We start from the raw sequence: 22,263 nt of genomic DNA, 5'->3' as shown, positions 1-22,263 counted from the left end.
GAAATAGCAGTCAGTCATAATATTGTTTCAAGAATTTTCCATGTCAGGCAAAGCAATGCAGCCTATTGCACTGTTTGTTTTCCTCACAATAAGATAATGGATGCAAACTATTCTTCCCATCAATGTGTGATAATCCTCAGATTTTGAGCTGTTTTAAAGGGAAGACAGATGGCAGAGATATTTAAACTGCATCCACACTGATATCAGAATGCTTGCCGTAGCCTGATGTTGTGCAACCAGTCGTCTCCTGTTTTAATTGTTTTGATTAGCTGGTTGAGTCCTTATTGATTCACTGTTATCAAAAACTTCATTATATCTTTCCGAGCCACTGGCCCATTATCTGAATAATTCGACGTCTCTCAATGACACCCTTCATACTTTTATTTTATTTGAGACTTTACTTAATAATTGAAATGTTTATAGATTATAGAAATTTCGACTCTAACCTCGCTTTAGTTTCTTTTATCAAAATTCTGACAAAAAAGAATAATAAGGGTTAAATTAATTGAGGGTAAATTATGTGTTTGCATCATTTACTTTTAACGGCGGTCAAGCTGGTTTTGTTCGGGCAGATATGCCATATCTGATGGAGGCTTAGTCTTAAAAACATTCTGTTTACTCTTTTTTTTTTTTGCAAGTTCCCAAAACACAATTCGCTGTTTCTTTTTTTTCCTTTTACACAAAATATGTGCGAGCAGGCGCTCACTCGCACTTTGGGTTTAGAGAAGTACTTTATGAATACATTTTACTATCATTGTTTCAGTTATTGATTGTTAAATTAAGTGCCTGCTGAGAGGCTAGGCAGACTCGCACATTAGAAAGTCTAATGAAGGCAGCATCGTGTAAAACAAAAGCCTTTAGAGAGACACGTTTTGAAACCGGGTCACTGATGCACAATGAATATATCAAATAGGGACATGCTTTCTTGCGAGTACAGACAGGGGGATAATACCAACCTGATAAGTCTGACTGGTTCTTTCACAAGACGATCAAACACAATAGTGCCCTCAATCGAGGTAAAGCTACATTTAAGATTCACTTTTCTGCATTTTATACAAATTGGATCAACCTACCTGTACCACAAATAGTGTAGGATTAAACGGAACGGACCTGCAAGAGAGGTCTCACTGTTAGTACGCAGCAAGATAAGACAACAATGCACAGAAATAGTGAAACAACAAGCACTCTGTACTTGAAGTATAGATAACTGTGTAACACTGGAAAAGCAGAAAGACTTGCTTCAACTTCTTGGCTCAAATTGAAGCATCTATTGTTCATGAGCCTTACTGATGAATTTTGATGTAGGTTGGGGACAATTAAATATAAAACTAAACCTCCCCTCACAAGCATTGAGAAGCAGCAGCAAGCCTGCTGAATATGGAGAACTCCAAATAAACAGGTGTTTATTTGGAGTTCTCCCACCTTATTGCCTGAAGATCTCTTTGACCAAATTCAGATTATGGTGACAAATCTGTACATTTTATCACATCTTTTTTTTTTTTCCCCTACGAGATAGACAAGACATCCAGACATTCCAGGACCCCATTTTGACCATTTTTAATTTCATTTTCATTGTGCAAAAAAGATGTCTGACAAAAATTCATGTAGGTTTTAAATCTTGATGAACTGGAAGTGTTACAATGAAGATAAGCAAATTAACCAAAAATATAGGTGAACAATTCTGTGGCAAGACGTGTGCGGTCGACTTAGTTTTAGTGGGACCTTTAGGTAAATTGAAAATTTAGAATAAGAAATAAATAAAGTGGAACTTACTTGTGACAGCCTTGGCAATAACTGAGGTGCTGTATTCTTTGCTGCCTCGTAACTGTAAACATAAAAATGTCAGCACTGAGTTTTAAAAAGTTATCAGGGAATGTCTTATCATTTGTTGATATTTTATTGGGTACAGCTATATAAACTTTTGCAATGTGAGAAGAAGGCACCGCAATAAACTAGTAAAGTAGTAAATAAACTGCAGCCTCCTGAGTGAACGTTATAGTCGCAACAAAACTGGACAAATCCTGATGATGGGAAGAACTGACCTACATGGCAACCTTCAGGGTCACTTGTTACCTTAAAAAAGTCATTATTAAATTGGTTATAAAAAAAAAAAAAAGATTTCAAAATAATGAAAACAATAAGTAGCACCATCCACATTCATATTGCTTAACTTTGGACTGACATCCGCACTAATAATAAATACTAATAAGTTATTCATTTTATATTTAGGCCTTAAAAAGGCCTGTATTTGTGACAATACAACCTTTAAAATATAACTAAAATTAAATACATATGAATATGAAAGTAGCATTGGGCATCATTCTTTAAAGCATATCATATGTTTGTACCTGCATTGCTATTTTTGCATTATTTATTTTTTTTGCATTTTCTTTTAAGAACAATAATAATAATAATAATAATGCATTTTATTTGTTCAATGTTTTGTTTGATCAGTGCATGATGTTGCTAAAGTATTAAGTGAATTATTTTTATGGACCACGGCTGCAAGATCATTGCAGACATTAAATTACGAATTTAATCTGCACTGATAAGGTGCAAGCTATAGGTACTGTTTGAGCAATTTTGCACTTCTAACCGTAAGCATTAAAGCAGTGACGCAAGGGGGCCCTATGGGGCACAGAAACAGTTAAATAAATGTCGGTCGGTGCATTTAACATAAAAAATAAATCCAAAAATCAAACTTAACAAACCAAGTAACATCATTATTGTGCTACGTGGCTTTGCTTGTCCGACACCATGCAGTTGAGTATGGTTGATCTTCACACATTTATAGGAATCAATAATCACGACCCTGCCACAAAACCGGGCCGATCGTGAGCTGCAAAAGAAGTCTGACGAACCTGAGTATCAGTCTCCGGCGCCCATTCGGTTATAACAAGTAAATCGTATAAAATGTTTTCTTCTTCAGCCTCAGTCATTGTATCATCAGCCATGTTGATTTGACCCAGCTGTCAAATTTGGACGGCGAGTCGCGAAGGACCTACTACTTTAACGAATCGCACTTTGAACCGACCGCTAAAGTTGCCATTAAATGGGCACTTTGGTTCGAATAATAAGATTTTGAAACAAAAAAAAACGGTGTGGCTATTTATAAATAAATACATCATAAAGTATACTGTTAATTTATAAACTTCGACATTTAAAGCTAGCTAAATGATGTGGAGAATGTCACAGGCTAGCCTTTACGGACCGCTAATGCTGTTGCACCGATGCTGGTGACGTCACTACCGGCTAGATTGCACTCGTCGCAGCAAGAATGGCAGCGTTTTCTGGTGAGGTTTTCACGTATTTTGTGTGACATTTCGATTTAAATTTCAATACCAAGCGACTTTTAAAGGTTAGAAAAACGTACTGAATTACGAACTAAATGTTTTTTTCCACAGAAATGGGCGTTATGCCTGAAATTGCGCAGGCTGTGGAGGAGATGGACTGGCTGTAAGTTGCTCTGCGAACAACCATGCAGGCTTAGCGTCACGTCATTACATATGATAATCGATATATCCAAAGCTCTTAGGTTGCAGTTTCTTTTAATATTGTAGTAACTTGCAGGAAATGCAGTTTGATTAATTGCACTGTCTGGGTTTAAGGCTTCCCACTGACATCCAAGCGGAATCTATCCCCCTGATTCTAGGTGGAGGAGATGTGCTTATGGTGAGCATTCTCTCTTCCATATATATATATATATATATAAATACATATATCCACACCACTACACCTTGCAACTAACTAGACATCTTGTATGCCTCTTCTTTTCAAAGGCTGCAGAAACTGGCAGTGGTAAAACAGGAGTAAGTAGTATTGTAACCATGTAGGGTTCCAGTATTTTGACACCCACGCGTTCGCTGTAATAATGAGAAACATCATCCTTGGGGGTGACATGTGAGTCCATTGTATAATCTACCGTGTCGTCCACAGGCCTTCAGCATCCCTGTGATCCAGATTGTGCACGAAACACTGAATGACCAGAATGAGGGCAGGAAAGGGAGACCAACCATCAAAACTGGAGGAGCGAGTGAGAGCATAGGCTCCTAGAGTCAAACTTCAGCATATATTAAAGTTCAGCATTCCTAATACGATGAATAACGATATATCACCACCAGTCCTGACACTGCATTCTTTTTTTATTTTTATTTTTTTTAAGTCTTCAACACTTGGCAGATGAACCCTTATGACCGCAGCCCAGCCTTTGGTAAGAGGAGAAAATAATTCTTGATGTAAACAAAAAATGTAGCGAAATAAAGTATGTACCTGTTTAATGTTTGGCACTTGTTGTTTCCCGCGCAGCGATTGGATCGGACGGACTGTGCTGTCAGAGCCGAGAGTTTAAAGAATGGCATGGTTGTCGTTCTACAAAGGGCGTCACCAAAGGTGTGTTCTTTGGAAAACCAATATTTTCATATTGATGGTGAATTTTTACGGTTGACGCAGACAACAAGAATGCCCTCAGAAATTTGAAATACTTTACATTCTATGATGTAAGGAAGTTTTTGTTGCTCTTCATATATAACCCTGGCCCTCTTCATGCCTATCCTTGTCCAGGAAAATACTATTATGAGGTGACGTGCCACGACCAGGGACTGTGTCGCGTCGGTTGGTCTACAAGCCAGGCAGCTCTTGACCTGGGTTTGTCTTTCTCATCAGTATTTCCCACCTACACTACATGAAACAGGAAATAGTGTCTTAGTTTAATGAATGTTTTCTCCCTCCAGGGACTGATAAGTATGGTTTTGGTTTTGGTGGAACCGGGAAGAAATCACACAATAAGCAGTTTGACAGCTACGGTGAGGTAAGTTTGACAAACATGTTGTTTTAAATATTCAAATAGGTTTTCAGTATTTCTACATTTTTTGTTTGGTTTTTGCAGGAGTTTACCATGCATGACACAATTGGATGCTACCTGGACCTTGAGAAGAGCCAAATTTTCTTCTCCAAAAATGGTACTGTTCTAATAGTTGTGGGTGATGTTATCCTGACTGCAAAGAGGTTCATCATAATCATCAGTGATTTCAAATATGTTTTCTTTTTTTTTCCCCCACACAAGGGAATGATCTGGGCGTGGCTTTTGAGATTCAGCAACATCTTAAGAATCAGTCCTTCTTTGCCTCATGTGTTCTCAAGGTACAGTTGCGAAGCCTGCGGGTAAAATATAAAAACAGCAGTCAGTGGATTTGAGAGCATAAGTGATGTTCTTTTCTGACTTGCTCCGCCAGAATGCCGAGCTGAAATTTAACTTTGGCGGAGAAGCCTTTAAAAATCCACCCAAGGCTGGCTTTGTGGCCTTGGATCGAGCACAAGAGGGTCACTCGGTCAAATCTTCTCAGACAGGTATGTTGATTCGGGCTAAATGCATTTCAGCCGCTCAAAAATAATCGCACATAATTCCCATCCTCGGTCTCTGCAGGCAGCGCCAAGGTGAGTCAGGTGAAAGCGTCGTCCAACGCACCCAAAGCCCTGATCATAGAGCCATCGAAAGAACTGGCCGAGCAAACCCTAAACAACGTCAAGCAATTTAAGAAATATGTGACTAGTCCTAAACTCAGGTAAGAAATGATTAAGTAGATCTGCTGTCAAAACACTTGACGTCATATATTCCTAGGATGTGCATTAAAAAAAGGCAGAAATTGCTTGAACTGCTGTTGTTTTATGAGTCCTCTGGAGAAGTGCAATTCAAATTTACGACCAGCAGATGGCGGAAGTATAAAAGACATCAGTGTGCAATTTCTAAATCTCCCCCTGCAGAGAGCTGCTGGTGATCGGTGGCGTGGCTGCCAAGGAGCAGCTGGCTGTTCTAGAGATGGGGGTAAGCGGCCGGTTATTTTCCTTGATTAAACACGGTAACAGTTATAGCAGAAAAGTTGGCAGTCAGGTCAAGGCCACTTTTTCTTCGTTTTGTGCCTCATCAGGTGGACATAGTGGTGGGGACACCCGGCAGACTGGACGACCTCATATCCACTGGCAAACTCAGTCTGTCTCAAGTGCGCTTTCTGGTCCTGGATGAATGTGTACGATGTTAATTTTTCTTTTCTTTTTTTTTTTTTTTTTTAAATAATGCTGTAGCCCTTTAATGCAATGGTCATTTTTTGTGAACAGCTTGTAATTTACAAATATTGTAGTTTCAATTACTAACCCATACATGGACCCTTATATCCCAAAAAGCCATTAACGTCTTGGGGTCGGCTCTGTGTTTTCAGGATGGCCTGTTGACAGCAGGCTATACCGATTTCATCACAAGGATCTATAACCAAATTCCTCAAGTCACTTCTGATGGCAAAAGGCTGCAGGTAATGTATATATTTGTTCATATATGTTTTTCGCTAAATGATACATGATGGCTCCATACAAATGTATATTTTGTTTTGACTTTTTTTTTTGTTTGTTTGTTTTATAATAGAAGTGTAAAGAGGGAACCAGCCGCTGCTGTGCCCTTTGAATTAATTGAAATTTGAAAACTAAACTTAACCATGGTCAGACACCGCTCAAGTCTAGTATTTTTCCAAATGTGAGTTGTATTTTAATTAAATAATTGAATTAGATAGGAGACATTTTGCCTCTCGCCCGATGACAGCAGGATGGAAGTAGACATTTCGCGGGTCCTTCCTGACAGCTGCTGTTCGGCTATTGAACACCCAGCTCTTTTTCATTCCTTCATTCTCTCATTCACCCACTCACTGATTCACTCAACCATAAATCAATTCACCCAGACACCCATAGGTATTGTTGCTATAGGAATTGTTGTTCACTGCTAGTTGCCATTTTTGCACATTTATTCTGATTTTTATATTGTTTATTGTCATTTTTATTTTTATTGTATCAATGTATTTAAGTTATGTATGTTAGTTCTGCATATTATTATTATTATTAATATTATTATTATTATTACTATACTCTGCTGCAGTATCCACTTTCCACTGGTGAACTGATTAAAAATATTCTATTCTGTCTGTGGAGTTCTCAGTCTTCCAGTTTATGGGCAATTCTTGTTAAAATCGTATTCTCGTAGCAACTGGACTTGATTTTCTTCCCTTGAAGACGTTTTACCTCTTAGCTATTCTCTTCTAAATCCAATCTTTCCAGGTGATTGTGTGCTCAGCCACGCTGCATTCGTTTGATGTGAAGAAGCTGTCAGAGCGCATCATGCACTTCCCCACCTGGGTGGATCTGAAGGGGGAGGACTCCGTTCCCGAGACTGTCCACCACGTGGTGGTGCCGGTCAACCCCAAGACAGACCACCTCTGGGAGCGGCTGGGCAAAAACCACATCAGGGTGAGCTAAAAATACATTTCATGCCACCATTGGGAAGCTTGAATGACAGTAAATTTTAGTTGTGCTGCAGTGGAAGGGTTCCTAAACATGCAGAGTAGTCATGCAGGTTGTCCATAGTGTCCAAGACTAAATATTTTATTTGTTCTCCTGTGGCAGACCGATGAAGTCCATGCCAAAGATAACACCAGACCGGGAACCAATACAGCTGGTGGGCTCAAGACGCATCACAATTTCAATTGTTTAATTTTATCCTTAATATCTGAATTAGTCTCTGTTCGTTTGTTTGTTTTTTTTCTTCTCCAACTTTCCTCCTATCAGTTGTAATGAAAAAGGTCAATTGTGCACATGTGACTTTCAGAAATGTGGTCTGAAGCCATCAAGGTGCTGAAGGGCGAGTACACTGTGAGGGCCATCAAAGAGCACAAGATGGACCAGGCCATCATCTTCTGTCGCACCAAGATCGACTGCGACAACATGGAGCAGTACTTCATTCAGCAAGGAGGAGGTTGGGGGGGGGAATTGTATTGTTTGAAATTTCTATAGTGAAATTTAGCCGTTTTTCAAGGATAAAATTGAAAAAACATCCTATGTGTCTGTTGAAAAAACTCTTAAGAAAATTTTCTTTTCTTAAGGTCCCGACAGTAAGAACCATCAATTGTCTTGCGTTTGTCTCCATGGAGATCGGAAACCCAACGAGCGGAAGAATAACTTGGAGCGTTTTAAGGTAAAACAACGATCCTCCGTTCGCCTCTTGATCCAGACACTCCCAGTTTTCTGAAAGCGTATTTCTTTTCGCTGTTGTGCTCGCAGAGAAAAGAAGTGCGACTCCTGATCTGCACTGATGTGGCTGCCAGAGGGATTGATATCCATGGAGTTCCTTATGGTAACAGAAAGATCGCCGACATTTTGAAAGCATTTCAAAGTATGTTTATTATTATGATTTTTTTTTCCTTCACAATTTCTTATTTTTATCCAGTGATTAATGTCACCCTGCCGGATGAGAAACAAAACTACGTCCATCGCATTGGAAGAGTGGGCAGAGCAGAGAGGTCAGCGCCACATATTTGAACGCCTGCATGTGTACCACCTTTACTTTTTAATTTTATCCAATCTTCCGTAGGATTTGCAAGATGAATTTCCTTGCACCACCTCATCACCCTAATTTCTCATCAGCTAAAATCAATGTTCTGTTTAAACTCAAGTCACTGCTTTTAAGCAAAGCTGTACTTACATCCATCCTTTCCTTGCAGAATGGGTTTGGCCATCTCCCTTGTTGCGATGGAGAAAGAGAAGGTAACGCCAGATGATATGATTCAACCGATATTTGACATTAGGCCAGCGTTGAAAACATTTTATCCCGCGTATCCAGGTGTGGTATCATGTGTGCCCGAATAGAGGAAGGGGTTGCTACAACACACGACTCAAGCAGGATGGAGGCTGCACAATCTGGTACAATGAGAAGGAGGTGAGCTGAGAAATCCAACGCAAGCACTTAGTCCCACCAAACTGTCGGTATTTCTTCAATAGCATTTGACACAGACGCAGCCACCGCTGTCTGCGAAGTGGTGTTTGAAAACAGGCAGGATGGTCAGCAAAAATGATGGGGAAAAGAAACATGAACGAGGCTTGCGTGTTGTCGACTTGTCTGTGAAGAGATGAAGTTGTTGTGACTGAGAGCATAGTTTGTGCGAATGCACATTACTTGTACAGGGATTTGGTGCAGCGGCGGGTGGGTATGTCAACAAATGAGGCATCAAAGAGTCATTCAAATCCGGCTTAGGATGATTTCATCATTTTAAAAGGACTGGCATTCACTCTGTGGTTTAATAAGTTTGGTGAGAAAGTAGCATAGTGTGCTAGTTACAGTTAGCAACCCATTACATTACAGTCATTTGGCAGACGCTTTTATCCAAAGTGACTAACAAAAAGCAACCCATTGTAGCATGAAGTATTTCAGCGAGTAAAGCTACCCATTCGTCAGCATCTCAGACCCGCTCACAACTGAAGAATAGATTTAGAGTTTTAAATCTCAGCCTAGTCTTAGAGACTTTGTCTCAGTCGTGATATGTTGAAGAGTTGACATCGTACAACGTACCGCCCACAGCTTCTCTCTCTGGGCGCTCTGTATTGGGACAGAAACCAGAAAGCATCAATAGCATTTCAATTCATTTTAGTGGGGGAAATTGAATTTGATATGAGCAAATTAAGTCTCTAGTTTAACAAATTAAACTTTTAAGTCACTGTAGTCCCTTTATTCCTGCAAGTCTTTCAACCAAAACTGTTTTATTGCTGTTTTGAGGCCCAAAATGTTAATTGGCATGCCAGACCAGCATGTTCAGTTTTTATGAGGTTTTAATTTTTTGTGAAAATCTCCCATGTCGTTGTACCTACCGTTGGGGAAAAGCAGGCCATTTCAATTCAGCGTTTGAAAAGATGATCAAGCCGCTGTTCTCTAAGTTATTCAATTACAGAATTCCCCTACTCCCCGTCACACAAACTCTAATTGTCTTTTCTCAAACACACACCCCAACCCGCTGTTATTGCAGCTCCTGTCAGATATTGAGGAGCACCTCAAATGCACGATCACCCAATGCGAGCCAGACATCAAGGTGCCAGTGGATGATTTTGACGGGAAGGTCACATACGGTCAGCGCAGAGCCCTAGGAGGTACGTGTGGAGTTAATTATTAAATTTAATTATTTTAAATTATTATTACTTAATAATATTTTACAAATATCTTTAAAATAATAACTGAATTATTTAATGATAGATATTGAGTTTCTGAATAATATTTGTATTTTAAGTCAATCATTCCATATCATTCCATTCTCTCGTTTGGCCACCATGGTGTGCTTTTACTTTTAACCTAAAAGAAAAGGAAGGAAACACCCTGAACTTGCCTTTCCAGAGTATCATGGGTCACAAAACTAAAGGATTAGATTATTATTCACAGCATGAATCACACCCATTTACAGTTTCTGAATTTTTTTTAACATTTGTTTAATGCTCCAAAGTATATAATGACTCTTCCTTGAATCACCTCCTCCCCCTGTGAGTGTGGGCTGTAGCGGTTTCCCTTAACCCCCCTCAAACCAATAGAGCCCATAATAAATATCATCTCCATTAGCAGCTGACTGACTGTGCTTTATTACTTTCACTTAGGCGGTAACTACAAGGGTCACGTGGACATTCTGGCTCCAACCGTCAGTGAATTGGCCTCCCTTGAGACAGAAGCCCAATCTTCCTTCCTCCACCTGGGATACCTGCCCAACCAGCTCTTCAGAGCCTTCTAAACGCACACAAGCTCATGCTGTAGGTCACCCACGTGAGCCCGCTCAGACCTGGTATTGACATGTCCTGGGTGATCTGAACAAAAGTAAATGGCTTTAAGTACATTGCTCACAGTGTGTGAAAATAATCCTAGAACCTTTTTTTTTTTTCCATCTATTTATTTTGATTGTTGACAATGGATTTGGTTTGGGGTTTAGTGCTAGCTAATTATTTGTAATTAATGGATGATGGCAAGCACGACATGCTGGATGAGCTACATTTATCGTTAATAACAGACATCGTGATCTGGGATATTTTATTAGTTATGATTATTCAGAGACCCGGACAACTGGAAAAAAATAATGCAACGCCGTGTCCCAGGGCCCGCCAATGTTAGAGGGAGAAATTTTTTTGGACTCTGTTTGATGCACTCCTAAAATAATTGATTATTATTAATAATAATAACAATAATAATATTTTTTCCTATATTGTGTACTAACAGTAATAAAATGCTGTCATATCCACGTGAACACATGTTTATGTTTGCATAAGTTACTGTCTAGTCGCCCCTCATATTTGTGATCATGAAAATTATCTGGTGTGTAACTGAATGAACTTAATGATTGATCAATTTATTGTTTTTTTTTTGTTACCATTGCTCATCCACTTCTGATCAGAACACTCAGGACAACCACGACCAGGTCCTGACTGGCCCTAGGGGTGGTGCATTCAAGACCTAGTGAGATGCAAATGTTTTATCCATGCGATTAAGAAGTCACCAGAACGTTGTTTAAAGTAAATATTCCTCAAGATGTCTACAAGACACCCCTACACACACATACCTGGATCTTTAAAACTATTCTCACCAATATGGTGAACTGTGCAAATCTTACCCTTACATCATAGTTTGGGAAAATCAAGTAATGTGAAGTCTTACCATGCTGCTGGGATTACTTTTCCCAGCTCTAAGCATGAAGGTATTTTCAGAATTTACTGTCAAATTAGAGTTTTGTTTTTTGATAATAAAGCTAAAATATCAGGCGGGAGGTAGTTTGGGTGAATGGTTGGCAGGCAGCAGATTTTGTTGGCTTGATATTTTCCTTTTGAAATAAAACTGTTCTGTTGTGCTGAGTCTGAAGTTGTTCTCTAAAACAGAATCTGCAGCTAAAAATCACTTCCGTGAAAAAAAGTATATGGGTCCCCGCCCCCCCGATTATATCTCAGTCATTTTTTTTTTACATATTTCCCATAATTTTATGTTCACTTCTTGTTTGACCTCCTCCGCCATGGATGCAGACAAGTGAACCAGAACTATCACGCAGCATAATTTGCCAAGGTAATAAAAGTCTCTTATTGGCAATGAATATTTGCTCTGTTTCATTTACGTGAGTCATTACCATAACAACCCATAGAAGAAATAAAAATGTTGTAATGGAAGTCTGCATCTAATAAACTAATGGGTATGGTAGTTAGAAAGTCTAATGAATTGCTTTTATTTTGAAGCACTGCTTTCCTGTCGCTGTGCTGTTGTGGCACAGCGTTTCCCCGCAGTCAGTTTTGAGAATGCAATAAAATCTCAGAATCAGGTGAGACTGAAATCAAGAAAATGAAATACTGTAAATGGTAATTTTCCATTTTTTCCATACAACTGAACATTTATTCTTATTTTTCACCATCCTCTGTCTTGGTCGCAGTTTTCCCAATCCCTTTTCTTGAATTGTTCAGTTTCAGACACTCAATTGGTCAATCAATCTGGGGTGTGTCGCACTGGGCAAAATTTGTAACTTCTGTCGTGATATAAGCAAAATTTTTTAAGTTAATCTTAGAGAATGATGATCTGAAATCCACTCCCTTTTTGTTGTCTGATCTGAAATAAAATCTAAATGAGTCCTTAGAGACTAAAGGATTTCCTGTGATGAATCGGAAAATAACGAAACTCTTGCAGGAGTTGTGCAAGCTACATCACAACATGACTGGGTGATACTCAGGAGGTCAGAGGTCAACTTCGATGTGAAATCGCGCTCTAAAACTGCTTTTCTGGCTGTCAAACGAAGCCTCGAGGGAACATGAACTTCAATTCCATCAAAAAATTACAATCTAAAGATATAATGTTGATGATGGTTGTCTTTTCTTTTCTATACATTTTCCCTCAAGTGGTAATAGTGGGTCATGCCCTCTCTAGTTCTCATTACCTGCTGCGATGTTACCCAATACCAAAGGAGATATTAAATGACCCGCAAATCCTGAGGCTTTCAATGCTTTGCAAGAAGTGTCTTCAGCCCAGCCCACCGCATTTTTCATATGTAGTTGTTCTGATTAACAAACAAAAAAATATGAACAAAAAAGGATTTCAAAGATTTGGGGAAGATCCACGACAAATTGAAGAACGCAAAAGAGGAAGGAGTCGCATTCAGCTTAGGAAACATATTCAAGACTTTTAAGCGAGTTCGCTTAAGAAATAAATTAGGTTGATTATGGGAATAATTCCTTAAATGCTGCACCCAGTGTTGACCGCAATGCAAGAGGACACAAAGCAATTTTTTGACAGTGAACCAGAATATTTGCATAACACAAAATCCAAAGGTGCAACATTTTAGCCGGCGGAAGTTTGAAGAAAATAAGAGGAAGGTCAATTTGTAGAAAATACAATCTTCTCGATGTGGTTTAGACCAGGGAAATTTGTAAATGAGGTGAGCAGCATGGGGGGGGGGGGGGTTGTAGTTCAAATGCTATTTATTTATCTATTTACAACAGAATTTCAACCTTAAACCGGAGATTCTTTTGTAACAAGTTGCCACACAGAGGAAATTACAATATCCATCAACAACTGCAACATGTAGCAACATAAACTGTACATGCATGCATACACACACATGTCCACTCTGTTGATAAAACCAATGCGATTTGCGTGTTTCCATTTTTTATCCTGTCTGTTTGTGTTTATTTTCATTTTGTTAAATTTTTATGAAATGTAAAAGTCTTGTTTGACATGAATGTTTCCAAGTTTAAAATTTAGTGTTCCCAATCGCATCTTGTAAAGATGCAGCCTTTTGAGAGATCACTGGCTTCTTCCACCTTCCTCTTACAAAGTTTATGTTTATCTTTCCTTCAGTTTTTCACAATCATAAAGTCTTATTTCTTATTCAGGTTAAAAAGATAGCGTTTTAGATTGGATTCTTTGGACCGACAAAAGGAAGATCAAGCCGGTAGATATTGTAATTCTAAAAGTGGACATGTGGTGGTGCTTTGGATCCTTTGAAAACCGGACAGAATCTCTTCAAACCTCATTTTATAAATCCGATTAATGCCAAATATTTGCATTCCCGGTAACAGAATGCAAATAGGTTCACTGGGAATGACTTCAGTTTGCTTCATGCTGGATGTATTACTGGGGTCTGATTTCCAGGCTTTGCAATAAGGGTTAATTAATTCCTCCCTGGTTTAATACGAGGCATCCTATCTATTACTGATGCCAATTTTTTTTGGATATTTGTGACAATAAACTGAACTATGGATAGAAATGTACTTTTTGTGCTTGACAGACGTTACACTATCTCCACGGCCCGCCCTCTGCCACTGTGAGGGGGGTGAAACTCCTTTCAGGTGGGTGTATCACTGACCTGATCCCTTAACAGACATTCTTTCCCAGACTTGTAAATTGAGATTTTTCAGTTCCGGCTCCTTCTTTACACCAAAACACCTGGATATAGTGTCACCCTACTGTATTATGAACAGAAATGGTTGATAAGAGAAGCGACCACAGTGGAGTCCAAGATCCACTGGGGACACCCTTGTCCTTGAGGAAACGAGACATGACAGAATAAGCTCCCTCCGCTGCCTCTTACGTGTATTCCAGGTTCAGGATTTCACCAAAAGTGTCCTTTCTGCTGCTCCACAATGCCCCAACTAAGGACATAAATGATTCTCCTCTGCAGCTGTAAATGGATGAGTTTCCAGTGACTTTAGGGCCTTTTGCAGGGCTTCTCCAAACCCTCTCCCTTACCAAGGCTTTAGAAATGTTGCATCATTGCTCAGGTTTACCCCAGGAGGAGGCTACTGCTCCCTTTCAACCCTGTCTCAAGTTTCAGCCTGTTTGTCACATAAACAATGCAAACAAAGCATAGATATTTACCAAAGTCGCACATCATCCGAAGGAGGAGGGGGGACCAACTGGCCTGTGGGGAAAATCCCAACATGATGGCGTTTATCCTGGGACTGCACCTGCTCAACCTGCTTTCACTAAAGAAAAAAAAAAGTGGTTCATGACACAAACGTTTGTGGTCCAATGTTGTGCACACACATTCTAGCCTAGGGGGTGGGCAATTATTTCGACTGGTGGGACATATTTCTCATCTAATTTTTGCATGTGGGCCAACTACGTATCATGTAATTGAACAAAATGAAAATTTAAATATTTACATTTTTTTGGCATGTTATTTCTAGTTTAAAATCATACATTGCCATCTAAATGTACCCACATTATTTTCCATGTAATCATCCATACAAAATTCTACAAAAGAAAAAAATAAGTAGCTTCTAAATTCAATATTGATTGAAAATACTCATAAAAATATTCAAAGAAAATAGTTTGGCAGATGGATAAAAAAGCAAAACGGGACGAATGTAGCGTGCAGGCCGTAAAATGCCCAGGTCTGTTCTAGCCTCTTCTCTGCTGAAGAGGTGACAATCCATGTTGCAAAGTATAATTATATTAGATGTAAATGCGCTTCACTAAGATGACAGTTTCACGCCTCGTGGTTGACACTAAAATTGCATTGATACACACTCACACACCCACACACCGTTGTCAGCACACTTGCCATGCAAGGCACCAACCTGAGCACTTTGGGGGTCCAGCATCTTGCCCAAGAACACTACGGCATGCAAAGGGTAGGAGCAGGGAAGTGAACCACCAACCTTACATTTAGGTAGTTTTTTGTATTTTCTTTATCAAAAAAAAAAATGTAAATATATATATATATGTATATGTGTGTGTATGTGTGTGTATATATATATATATATATATATACATACATATATATTGATTTAATAATATAGATTTTTATATATACATATATATATATATATATATATATAAAAATCTTGAGAGATTTATTCTGAAAAGTCTAACCGGAAGTACGGTACGTATATTTCAAATGTAGCTTGATGCCGGAGACGCCCTATCTCCCCGATCGGCTCCTCCCTGCCCACAAGCCCAATTGCCATCCTGGATGTCGGAGCACCGCTGCCGCTATTTCCCCGCAACAGGTAAATATCCCGAAATCACTTCAAATGACGAAAAAAAAAAAAACAGTTAGGGGGAAGAAAAACAAAAAAAAAAATTGGCTTTTGTTCCTCTTGTATTTAACGTGAGGTCTGAAGGTTAGATTTTAAATAAAAACCGGTGTGTCAATGAGGCGTACTAATAATGTGTTTGGTGGAGATTTTGACTGCACGAACGAACATGGGATTCGGTTTTCAATTTAAAGTCGGTGCACCACGAATGAATCCTAAAGCTTGTCTGATTCTCTGATCCCCCACCTCACCACCCCCTCCAGCCCCCTTTTCTGCGAGCCTTTGTCTCCTGTATCCCAACACTTGGGATTTTTACCTGAACGCTGTCATTCAACGACAGTCCGGTCAGCTGCATGCAGGGGAACAGTGACAGGGCAAGGGGGGGCGGTCACAAGTATTAGTGAATTATTCACTTTAATTCACAACAAAAAAAAAAAATTCAACACTTGCATTCACTGCATTGCAACATGTAGATCTCACTGCAATACGTCAGGTTAACTTGTGTATATATAAATATATGCATTTCTGGAAGTCCATGTTGGGCTCCTTACTGTCTTTATTGACACTCAACACACATGTTTATATTATCTCAACACAAATATGTTTTTTTTTTTTTTTAAAGGTGACTGGAATGATGTGTTAAAACAGCCTTTGTTTAAATGTGTTACCCACCTTATCTGCAGAGATAAACCCCAGCACATTACACCTGCCCTGTGTGGTGCGATGACATTAGCAGTTGAAGCATGTTTGTCTTCATTCACTGCAGTATGCACTAATTATAGAGATTGCGATGTGTGCGTGTGTGTGCGTGCACGTGCCCGTGCTCGTTCTGCGGTTCTTTGAAAACAGACACGGGAGGCCGCATCTGCTGAAGTTGCAAAGTCCATCTCGAAGCTGCTGTTTCTTACATCAGAGCCTGTCCCGGTTTGCACCTGCCAAAAAACAAACCTTTGCATAACACACACATGCATGCACACACATGTGCACGCTTCATCGTATGACCATACAGTATGACATGAAAGCGATGGACGTGCACGAGTCCATTTTCCTGTTACATCTCGAAGAAGATGATACTATTTTAAATGCACTCACAGTTACTTTCTCAGAGTTGGAAATGACATCTCGTGTGCCAAAAGTATGAGGTTGAGGTTGTTGGGTGCGCTGAGTGTGTGTGTGCACGCGCGTGTGTGTGTGTGTGTGTGTGTGTTTTACTGCTCTGTGTGGGGAAAAATGAAATAAAATATGTGAATTATTGCATGTGATGACCTGCCAATGTTTTAAAAGGATAAGGATATGGTCGCTCTTTTGCAATAAGCAAGAAGGTGGGTGTGCCATTGTATCCGTGTGTTTCCATGTGAATAGGGAGAAAACACACGCACGCGTGTACACACACACACACACACACACACACACACACACACACTGGCCCCTTTCTTCCTATGGCTCAGCAAAGCTTCCTGTGTTGTGTTTGCAGGAACAGGGTCTCTCTCTGTATGAGGGGCTGTGTGTTGGACACAGTCGTGCACTCAGGCTGACGCATTGATATGCACATCCGACCGGTCGGACGCCGTGCACGCAGGTGTCAATCAGCATGCCGGAAAAGTCAAAGGTTCTTTGATTCTTTTTTTTTTTCCACTCCCTCGGTGCGTTTGGATCAACAAACCGCCGGTCCGTGAAGCAAGTTACTTCTCTATTCTAGATCTAGAAACTTTGAAAGTGGTGGATGAAAGTTTTTTTTTTTTTTTTTTTTAGGCGTCAGCGGTGATGGGTTTGTGTTAACAACAGCATAAGTGATGAGAAATTGGTAAATGTTTGATTTAAAAAAAAAAAAAAGAAAACAGCATTACTAAATAATTACATTCATTATCAGCCTGATAATTGACTAAATGATCAGCAATGAATTACCTAAAGTTAGAATTAAATGCGATTCACCCTCTGGTAGTAGTGTTGGGTTTCATTTTTTGATCATCCTAACATGTTAGTACACTTGAATTAGATTATATTTCCCCGTTTTCAGAGAATTCTCTTTTAGAATATTGGTAAAAAATAAATAAATTGTGAATTAGTTGAATTGAAAGATGGAGAAATCTCCCCTAAACGCTGCAGGAACTCCTTTAAAAAGCTACAAATGATTGCTGAGGGTCAGGATTTTGATTATTGTTGATGATTTCTTGACGATTTTCAGATCGATTTTTGTTGATTATCATTTAATTTCTGATATAATTTCATCCCCTCCCATGGAGGTTCTTCTGTTGGTTCGGTGTCGTTCCAATCCAGGATGTGTCCTTTGTTGGGGAGGAGTCTCTTTAAAAAACAACAAAAGGACGATATTAATGTTGCATTTGAGTCAACGCACACCTGAGGGTAGAGTTGTGTTTGTATATGCAGGTGGATGGGAGCAGGGTAAACACTGTCCTATTTACATAAAAGAGAATAGAAACACAAATAGTTACTTTGCTATGAAAGTGCAGAAATCTCCATTGAATTCTTGCTTATTTTAAGCAGTCTATTGCTCGATTTTTTTGAGTAATTTTGCTGGTTTTCAGACCATAATATTCAAATATTTTTATGTTATTCATCACGTGTTTTAAGACTTTTCTATCCAATTTTATTTAGACATATCTTGATTTATCTGTTTATGATTTTATTATTATTTATTATTTTATTTTCCAATCTTTTATTTATTTAGGAATTTCATGAGGTTTCTCAAAGTTGAGATTCATGTGAAAGCGCTATGTTTTTTTTTTTTCTCCCCCCTTGGTTTTTTGAAAGAGATCCGTTTTATCCATGAGTTGGTTTTTAAAATGGTTTAATGTCCTGAGTGTTAGGTTGTAGCCGGTACATGGTGGCTCACACACGTGCACTCCAGTGCACGTGTGTGAGCAGCATTTTCCACAGTGCCCGGTTCATTGCTCTTAAGTAATTGGCATTGTCGGTCTGTGCAAGGAATGATTTATACTACAAACACCCTCCACGCGTTCAAACCCCACCCACCCTCAACCCCCAGGAATTTACACAGAAACAGCGGCTCCGATCACTGACAGCGGAAAAAAAGAAGGAATTAGATGCGCGTCGAATGAGAGAAGATGTGCGTTCGGATGAGGCATGAATGAGAACGCGGGGAAGTGGAATTGAAAAGACAGCGGTGAGAGGAAGTGTAGAAAACCAGGAGTGTGCGAGAGGACAATTTTGGTAAAAGCGGAGAAGCGATTGCTCGGGAATCTCAGCTGAGAGAGAAGGTCTGCTTGTTAACTGTGGGCGAGGAGACACTACAGACTGATGAAACAAGCTCAAAATAAAAGACCCGGTTGGAGAGCCTAACTCAATCGGAAGACTGTAAATGGGAAGCGTGCAGAGCGTGACCAGCTCCAGGGCTTTTAGGACCTAAATCGGTGCCTGAAGAACTCGAGATTTGAATAAATTGGATGATATTTGATTATTTAAATACCAAAATACCACGGTAAATAGCACAAAAATGATAATAGGGACTAGCAACAATGAGGTGCATGTTTTTTTGTTGGTTTTTTTTTTAGAAATATCTGAAATAAATCAATTGAATGTAAATGTTCTTGTGTTGGTTGGACAGGGTTTTCCTGTGAAACAACAAATAAAATTTAAAGAAATTTTATATTTCCATTAATGATTGTATGTTTCACATTTAAAATACTGATTTATTCATGAAAGGCTACATTTGCTTATAATGGATGGGAACGTGAAGTCAATTATGAAACACGTCAATTATGAAATGGCATATTGTCATTGAGGGGATTAAGCAGAAAAAAAGGTAAATTGTGAAAATAAGCTGAAAAATAAGAAATTATGGTTACTTCCAGGGGGGGAATATTGTCCCTCAACGGCTCATCCATCCAACCAGGCCAGTTGTTTCCCTGTGAATGCAGCCTGCAAACATCCCAAACATCCAAACATGTTTTGTGTAACACGATTGAACTGAGTGTGAAATACTCTGCATCAATGCATTATTGATGAAATTGTGTCAGCAAATAAAAAAGGGGTGGGGTGGGGGATGATTATTATGATGATGATGAAGCTTAAACAGTGGTGCTTGAATATTAGCAACTCAGCATAAAGTAAATCAGGGTTCTATACAGTATACATATAAACATCTATATGTATACTGTCCGTGGATCGTTTGGTGCCGGTCCCAAAGAAATTCTTTCCCGTTACAAATGATAGTTTTTTCATTGGACCATCAGGATCTTATTTAAAAAGTAAACACTGTTTCCGCCTTCACCTCCGCCTCCGCCTTATTGTAATTGTCCAATTTAATGTAATCTTTGCATTCAGATTAAATACTGTGAACTGACAAAATGTTTATGTGAACCCCCGCGCCTCTAACCAGTCTAAGGAAACATTATAATGCATAAAACTGGTTCCTGGTGCAAAAAAATTGGGGATTGCTGCTGTATAGTATAGTATATAGTATATACAAAGTATAGCTAATACTTTGCAGCAGCATATACATTTGTGTGTGTGTGTGTATATTATGTATATATATATGCATAGAATATAATTTACATGTATATGTATATTTCTATTCCAAAATAAAAAGACAACGCTCTTAATAAAATGGATATTTATGTTTAGAACAAGACAAATGTGGATCTTCTTGACAAGACATGCCCTGTGATGTAAAAAATTTTTTCAATGTAACGTACTTGTTGAGTTTCTCCAGCCTTGTCTGAAAAAAATATTACTCGGAACGGGTAAGTCGAGACTTAAGTCATTTGTGATTTCATGAGCAGGTAAATGGATGTGTCATCCGTTCATTCATTATCTATACGCTTATCTTGCAGGCAGGGTCGCGGGGGGGTCGGGAACCTATCCCTGCTGTGATTGGCCGAGAGGCAGATTCTGTCAGAGATAAGCTGTTCTTACATAAGGGTCTGTTTTATTATGTCATGGGGGTGGTGGGGTCGGCCTGGGTTCGTCCTTCAAGCAGTCCGTGCAGTGCAGATGATCAGTCACTACATCACAAATGTACCCGTGACATATTTCAATGATCTCACAAACTCTCAAGGAAACAATTGTTTTTTGTTTTGTTTTTTTGTTTTTTTTCACAGGGTTTCCTGCACATTCAGTTATTCCACACTAGGATTTTCTTTTTTTCCCCTATTGTTGATTTTTCATTTCTTTGAAGCGGCACCTGCTGTCGCTCTCATGCAGGCTCCAGGTAACAGGTAGCACAAAGGAGAATCAAACATTGAGTTCCTTTTATTATTTGTTTTTTTCTTTTTTTTCCCCTCTCTCTCTTCTACCTACATCATCCGCTTATGATCAGTGCCCAGCTGTTTCAGCTTTTAGCCTGTTGATCCTGAACTACAAAATCATGCGAACACCATCGGGTTGACGTATCCCAAAGAGATGGATGGAAAGGGAAGTTGTGAAAATTTGAGGAAAGCATCAAATTAAATGGAAATTTAGGAAAAAAATGTCCTTTAGGAAACGCAATCTTGTTTCTCCTTAACTTTTTTTTTTTTTGCATTTTTTTCTATTATCATTTTTATCTATCCCACCTTAAAAAACCTTGTTTTAAGTGAAATAAGAACTGATACAAGCAGTGCATTGGTAAATATAACCACTTCATATTACTTCAACTTTTTCAAAAAAAAAAAAACAATAAAATAAAGAAAAATAGAAAATAAGAATAAAAATCAATCCCTCTTTGAAATTATTTATAGCCTGTTAAGGGCCTCCCAGTAGAATAGAATAGAATACATCTTAAATCGGCCAACAATGGGAAAATTTCAATTCGCACAGCAGAAAGTGGACAGTTGAGTAGCGGAAGTTAAATTATAAATATCATAAGTTACAATAACCAATAGCATACAAAGAATCGGAAAATATAGAAAATGTGAAAGAAGTGAAAAATGTAAACACTTGTACAAATAAATGGCATGTTAATAAGAGCCTGGCATTAAACTAGCACTTGGATGCAATATTAATCACAATTTATCTAAATCTCAGTTTCTTGCATATTCAAGACCCCCACCCCCCCCACCCCCACCCCAAAAAATCTGCTACTGCCAGACTGTAGAGTGCATATGATTAAAAGCAAAGTTAACTTTGCATATTATATTTCTAATCATGGATTCACTAAGAAGAGATCTTGCAACTTTCTGTTGATTGCTATATGTAGTTTTCATCTGTTTGTGTATTTTTCTGTTTTATATTCATTTTTTTTTTACAACTAGTTGGAAGGGAAATGACCACACCGCTGCCCGCCATCTATGATGCGAGCACAGACAACCACAAACGCCACTCTTTCGCCCGACCACCGTCATTTTTCTGTCTGCTGCACCCTCTTAACCGTCCCTTCTCTTTCCTCCCCTCCGGCATTGTCTGCACCCTTCTCTCTTCTCCCTTTCCCTCTCTTTATTCCCTCTCCGCTCGTCC

General features: G+C 39.0%; 3 protein-coding genes across 7 annotated transcripts in view; 2 read left to right on the top strand and 1 right to left on the bottom strand.

Annotated features, from left to right (window-relative positions):
• The window catches only part of nbas (NBAS subunit of NRZ tethering complex), a 167,784-nt gene extending 164,829 nt beyond the window's left edge, over positions 1-2,955 (bottom strand). For both annotated transcript variants that reach the window (XM_086167558.1, XM_086167559.1), the window contains exons 1-3: positions 2,862-2,955; positions 1,774-1,825; positions 1,074-1,110 (exon numbers count right to left, since the gene is read on the bottom strand). In XM_086167558.1, coding sequence (XP_086023684.1) covers positions 1,074-1,110; positions 1,774-1,825; positions 2,862-2,954 — 182 coding nt within the window. In that variant the 5' untranslated portion in view covers position 2,955. The remainder of the gene's footprint in view (positions 1-1,073; positions 1,111-1,773; positions 1,826-2,861) is intronic.
• Positions 2,956-3,226: 271 nt separating this feature from the next.
• Positions 3,227-11,918, top strand: ddx1 (DEAD (Asp-Glu-Ala-Asp) box helicase 1). The gene is made up of 26 exons (XM_086167301.1): positions 3,227-3,293; positions 3,405-3,456; positions 3,609-3,672; positions 3,780-3,809; positions 3,937-4,033; positions 4,163-4,210; positions 4,306-4,389; positions 4,561-4,644; positions 4,731-4,807; positions 4,886-4,958; positions 5,063-5,139; positions 5,232-5,346; positions 5,423-5,561; positions 5,761-5,821; positions 5,925-6,023; positions 6,213-6,302; positions 7,096-7,284; positions 7,441-7,492; positions 7,643-7,789; positions 7,917-8,008; positions 8,095-8,167; positions 8,261-8,333; positions 8,535-8,577; positions 8,654-8,749; positions 9,831-9,951; positions 10,447-11,918. The coding sequence occupies exons 1-26, from the start codon at positions 3,278-3,280 to the stop codon at positions 10,575-10,577; spliced, it is 2,223 nt and encodes a 740-aa protein (XP_086023427.1). The 5' UTR covers positions 3,227-3,277; the 3' UTR covers positions 10,578-11,918.
• A 3,855-nt stretch (positions 11,919-15,773) lies between these two features.
• itsn2a (intersectin 2a) overlaps positions 15,774-22,263 on the top strand; it is a 52,272-nt gene continuing 45,782 nt past the window's right edge. For all 4 annotated transcript variants that reach the window (XM_086167523.1, XM_086167524.1, XM_086167522.1 and 1 more), the window contains exon 1: positions 15,774-15,822. The gene's annotated coding sequence lies outside the window, so the exon portion shown is untranslated. The remainder of the gene's footprint in view (positions 15,823-22,263) is intronic.

Source organism: Fistularia commersonii, chromosome 20, assembly GCF_037954325.1.
Source record: "Fistularia commersonii isolate RoL2024-O1a breed Wild chromosome 20, RoL_Fcom_v1.0, whole genome shotgun sequence".
In the NCBI taxonomy this organism is placed as follows: domain Eukaryota; kingdom Metazoa; phylum Chordata; class Actinopteri; order Syngnathiformes; family Fistulariidae; genus Fistularia; species Fistularia commersonii.
The sequence above is the reverse complement of the archived record's forward strand: the minus strand, read 5'-3'. Positions and strand labels throughout refer to the sequence as shown.

What these genes read in the sequence shown, in the direction of transcription:
- ddx1 (XM_086167301.1), top strand. An exon ending in GGTCAAATCTTCTCAGACAG is followed by an intron (nt 5,347 to 5,422) that starts GTATGTTGATTC and finishes CGGTCTCTGCAG; the next exon opens with GCAGCGCCAAGGTGAGTCAG. An exon ending in TATCCATGGAGTTCCTTATG is followed by an intron (nt 8,168 to 8,260) that starts GTAACAGAAAGA and finishes ATTTTTATCCAG; the next exon opens with TGATTAATGTCACCCTGCCG.